General features: G+C 41.5%; 1 protein-coding gene and 1 pseudogene across 1 annotated transcript in view; one reads left to right on the forward strand and one right to left on the reverse strand.

Moving 5' to 3' along the window:
- Positions 1 to 161, reverse strand: part of LOC109475951 — a 1,529-nt pseudogene extending 1,368 nt beyond the window's left edge.
- A 1,073-nt stretch (positions 162 to 1,234) lies between these two features.
- LOC109475952 (fibropellin-1-like) overlaps positions 1,235 to 5,235 on the forward strand; it is an 8,204-nt gene continuing 4,203 nt past the window's right edge. Inside the window, exons 1-4 of the mRNA XM_019776761.1 lie at positions 1,235 to 1,302; positions 1,458 to 1,504; positions 3,956 to 4,141; positions 4,936 to 5,098. Of these exons, the coding sequence (XP_019632320.1) occupies positions 1,245 to 1,302; positions 1,458 to 1,504; positions 3,956 to 4,141; positions 4,936 to 5,098 (454 nt within the window). The 5' untranslated portion in view covers positions 1,235 to 1,244. The remainder of the gene's footprint in view (positions 1,303 to 1,457; positions 1,505 to 3,955; positions 4,142 to 4,935; positions 5,099 to 5,235) is intronic.

The following is a 5,235-nucleotide window of genomic DNA, read 5'->3' on the forward strand; positions in this document are numbered from 1 at the left end:
ATTTTCGTTAATCGAAACAGCCCGGCCGGGCCCCGGTTTGGAAATGTGACCTCAGCATAACGTTCGATACTCAGTGTTGTGAGACAAAGCACGCTGACGAAGGCACATGTACCAAAGCTTACAAACGTTACATGTCGAGGTCTTTGAAGTACAGAGTACATTTTGTACCTTACTATACCAAAGAAACATCTGGCAAAAATATATTTTGATCCTACCTGATAAAATTGATACTTAAAAGGGGGTCAGCCTTGAAGAAAATTTAAGGGCTGATTAAAAATTCTTTTAAAAGTTTTAAAAATTGCTTTGTTCAAGAAACTGTACATGTACTGACATGTATTGTCAGTACATGTATTGAACTGACATGTATTGAAAACAGACTGCTTTGTGCCCTTGTTAAAAAACATACAAATTGTTAAATACGTGTTGAAAGATTACACCAAAGAGTTACATGCGGTGTAGGATCACCAAAAGTTACGTTGTGGGAAAACCAAAAGTTGCGGTGTTAATAACATTTGTCCGTGTCGGCCACCGAAGCCGGATTCAAGTGGCTCCATCTGAACGTTCCAAATCGCATTGAATGCGCCTCGATCCCAAAACACCTCGGGAGGTAGTTTCGAACGGGTTTCACTAGATTGCGATTTGAGTCTGAACGCAATTTGATTCCATAGTGACTTAAACGGTTTGCTTTACATATCGACCCGGTCATGGATACCACATTTTACGTGACAGAAACTTAAAGAGCAGTAATGACCGAATCATGTGCCCATTCTAGGACGACCTTCACCGCCTCTGGCGGGACCACGTCGGCATTCGGACGAGGTACGCTTTGAAGGGGGGGGGGTACCAGCAAGCAACTAGTTGACCTCTGACATAGATTTGCGTCTTTCCATCAATTACAAATGAATCTAGATCGGGTGAATCGTGCTCGGTCACGGTTTGGTAGAAATATGTGGCACGTGGACCATATGTGTAGAATGCGTTATACCCAAATTTATGGAGGTTTTGTAAACAAGGCTAAAGTTGCTCGTTCACGGTGCGTCCCCCAGAGATCAAGGCACTTTTCTGAGAGTATTTACCTAACGGTACGTTTTGGCGTGGACTGTGGACTCTTTCACCACCATCCCTCAGCGAGTTTTTAAATCTCTATTTGTAAAGGTGACCGAAATAGCTGGACAGAAGTGTGAATATAGGTGAAGCGGCGGGTGAACAGAGTCAGTCTCCCCCTCGGCAGCTGTGGGTCTAACATGTTGGGCTTCCTGCTTTCCTGTGTCATCTTTTCCGTGGGCGTCTCATCTTCACAGGGTAAGTAATTTCGACCACTGAGCCATACATAACTGTATAGAAACAAAGTGGCTGAGTTTTTTTTACAGATGAAATTTTTTACAGATGAAATACCGTTGAAATATTTGTTGCGTGTGTTTATGCTTGACGTGGTATTGTCGTACCGTTACGTCCAGGTGAGTCTGTCTACCTGACGACCCTTGGTGGGCTGGCGTTCCACAAGGTTCGTGTGCCTTAGTTTGTTCCTCTCTTATATTTCCGTTATATAGATAAACCAACAGGTCGTCGGGTCAATACGTATGATTATCATATAGCCGGGTGACGTTGATCAATCAGAAGGCTCCATTCCACATTCCTTATGACGCCGTAATGTCACAAATACAGTCAAAACCGGGTCTTTATTAATCCCAATCCATACATTAAACAACCCAATAATCACCCGCATATGACCTCAGGCGACCCATATAGAACACCGCGCCGTTCTAAAAAATAGAAAAAAATAACTTGAGTTGTGTTCTAATGACCTCGGGTGACTCCCATAAGAATACCTGTTCCCTGCCTTAGACCCATATAGAACACGACCCTCCCCCAGTGACCTCAGGTGACCCCAGATGGAACTTTGTTCTATCTAAGTTTGTATGTGTTATGCAGGAATGTATCACTTTTTACTGTGTAAGTTTTTATAGGTTATATGATAATAGCGTTAATGCCCCGCTCTTGTTCCCTGCGCTCACTAAGTGGCTTTATTCGGTAGTTATATCAACTGACAAGGCTTTATCACACCATACTCACCGAGAATGGGCGGGTCACTGTTAACCCTTGAATATCTGTTGCTTTTATTTTACCTCCATGAAAAATGTATGTATTGTTTTTTGGCGTGTCTCTCTCTCTCTGTGTGTGTGTGGGGGGGGGGTCTGTTTGTCTGTGTGTTTTCGCAACTTCGTGGTCAGCATAACTTCAAGACCCCTGCCTTTACACATGTAGATTGTGATGACATTTGGCATTTTGGTAAGTCTTAGAAAGACAAAGGACAAGATCAAATATGGGCCTCCTGGTGGCTGACCTTGGTACTGAAGCAGAACTTCCGGTTTTTGTATCTTTTGTCCTGAACATGCTGTGGTCTTGACTTTTGGTGACAGATAGCTTGTCCTGTCAGAAATACATGTACGTGGTGTGGTTTGGTCTCCCTACCAGCTTGTTCTTGATCTGCAGGGGACTTTCTGGGACTTGTGAAACCGATAAGTCCAGATAGGAACAACTTATTTTCATCATTTTTGATCTGTAGGTAGCTCAGAGAGCTTTACATAATTAGATGTAAATTATTTAAATGAAGACTTAATTTGCATGATCAAGAAGAGAATTCTGTAATTAGATTGTTTTATGTAATAGTACCTTTATGCATCTAATCTATTTGAGGTTCCGGGTCGGAGTTTAATTCTGACCAGGGTTCCAAATAGTGCGCAGTTAATCGCCGGATCTGCGAGGTTGTCACGCTAGGTTTGGCTCCCCATAGCTCGGCGATCGCTGTAGATTTTCAACTAGGTTTTGAATTGATAAAAAGCCTTGGGATTGTAGTGTTTTTCGGCGCGGTGAAGTTGGACGGCCAGCGAAGCGTTTTTGGTATTAGTCCGCGAGCAATGGTGATGCGGTTTGTCGCCTGATGACCCAAATAGCTGCGTTCTATGTGGAATTTCTAGGGGTTCGCGTCACCGGATTTTGCGAAAAACTTATCGCAACAACCTGTATTTTTTTTCTGTTTTTCAGAAACAGAAAGTAGTAAGCTATTTCAGGATATAAGCCGTTAGCCTGGGAAAATTCGTTTTTTCCAAGCAGGTCCGTTGAAAAAACTGCAAAAAACTACATTTTTCGTATCCAAAATTTACGTTTAACTACTAGTCTACAGTTTCTACCCAAATTATAGAGTCGACGGACAATAACCAAAATTGTATCGGAAGCCGGCTGGAAACCTCCGTTGACTGATGTAATGAGATTTCCCGGCGTACTTTTTTTGGCGGAGTTATAGCCCTTCGGTCTGAGTGTGTCCGCCGGATCCAAAATGGTGAAAAAAACTCCGGTCCGAGACCTTAATCTATGACAAGTGGAACATCAACAAATACCAATTATGCAAATGATGACCTAATTTGCATAATTTGTGTGAATATTCTTTGATTCCTTATTGTTGAATGATGGGAATTTTATACCTTGTGATCATGACATGTATAAGTTACATACAGGTTAACATCACTATGCATATATTATACTAATGTAGCTGTCATTTGCATAATTAATAAGGAAAAACACATATTTTTTCCGGAGATATTAGGTCTCTAAATTCCTGTTTTTAATGTTATCGTTTCGTTTTATTTATGTTTTACGTTTATTTCCAATTTTCTGTGCCATATTCGCTTTTTATGTTTTCATTTTGATTTCATTTATTTATTTGCACAAATAAAAAGCGATTATTAATCAGCAAATATGCAGACAAAGGAAAAAAAATGTCAAGAAAGGGAAAAGAAGCGTGCAAGGCTTGTACAATATCCTGCTCCTTCGTTGAAACTTAGGAAATATTAATCGTGAAACTAACATGAAAACTCATGAAACTTACATATAACATATATGTTCATTATATTATGAAAGAAATAATAACAACAAATTAATATTCATCTTAAAAAAGGTTCGCGTGTCGGGTGAGATGACAAACACCAACGTAAAAGCGACATGCGAAGGACTCGGCATGAGATACCCGTGCTTCTACAGGGGTGGTGACCGCTGTTCCAACAGCCAGTTCTACAACACGGACTGCGTGGGGTTCGACACCGTCAGTACCAACTGCGCCACCTTCAACGTCATCGCTTACGAGGTTGGTAAGGCCACACCAAGTTTAATTTGTTGGTTCTCGGATTCGCCTCTTATATTTTTTTCTGATTTAAAAAAAATATTCTGGTCCTGCATCAACTCAAAAATGCTCAATATTTTACCCCCAACAGTTGATGAACGTCCTTTTCTTCCTAGTTGTTACAGTTTTTCCATCTATCAATGCAGTGATTTGATTAAGAGTTCAAAATTCAATGTTTAAATATTGACCTAGAAGTTTGTGTTGGCTTCATGGCTCCTGTCGTAGCATTTGTGGCTATAATAGGATTCCTAGACCTGCTTAATTTTATTTTTTTTTTGCCCTGTCGCTTCATATCTTTTTCGAAAATCAGAGAACCAACAAATTAAATTGGTGTGGCCTAACAGTGGAATTGTACATCTTATATGTTCTTAGGGATTTTTGGTCAACATAGGGGTCAGGAACAGAAGGGTACTTCCGCTGTGCAAGTCGCGCATTGAGCCGAAAAATTAAGAAACTCTCAACCCCCTGAGATATTATTTCAGATTGTGTGAAGTTAAGGTTTTCCTTTCGCTACAGCTTCATTCTAAAGTTATAGTCTAATTTGTAGCAAGATTTATGAAGGTCCCCCTCCCAACAGTGTTCTCTCATTCCATTTGTGTACTAATATTTGTCGCCCCTAAGTATATTTAAAATCTAGTCACTATGTTTTTTGTCCCTTCTTGTTGTTTTTTTCGCGCTCTCGTATTAGATTAAGGTTTTCCAGAGGACGTTATCCGTAAAAAGTACTTGATGTGGCCTAAACAACTTAATCACCCCAGGTGTGCCCCGGTGTTGTGAACTCGTACAACTGCCCCGCACTGGATGACGTGTTCCTGTACCGCCGGTACTGGACTTCCGGGGACGGCGCCTACGGGCTGGACCACCAGACTACCAGTTACGTGTCTGGAGCGGGCCAGTTCAACATGTGGGCCCTCTGTACAGGTAAGGCACAAAATTTACGTGGCAGCAACTTAAAAAGAGCAGTAATAACCGAATAATGTGGCCATTCAAAGACGAGCTTCACCACCGGACCACGTCAGCATTCGGCCGAAGTGCTGTGGGAGAGGGGAGGGGGGGGG

Source organism: Branchiostoma belcheri, unplaced genomic scaffold (genome assembly GCF_001625305.1).
Source record: "Branchiostoma belcheri isolate BF01 breed outbred unplaced genomic scaffold, Haploidv18h27 scaffold358, whole genome shotgun sequence".
Lineage (NCBI taxonomy): Eukaryota > Metazoa > Chordata > Leptocardii > Amphioxiformes > Branchiostomatidae > Branchiostoma > Branchiostoma belcheri.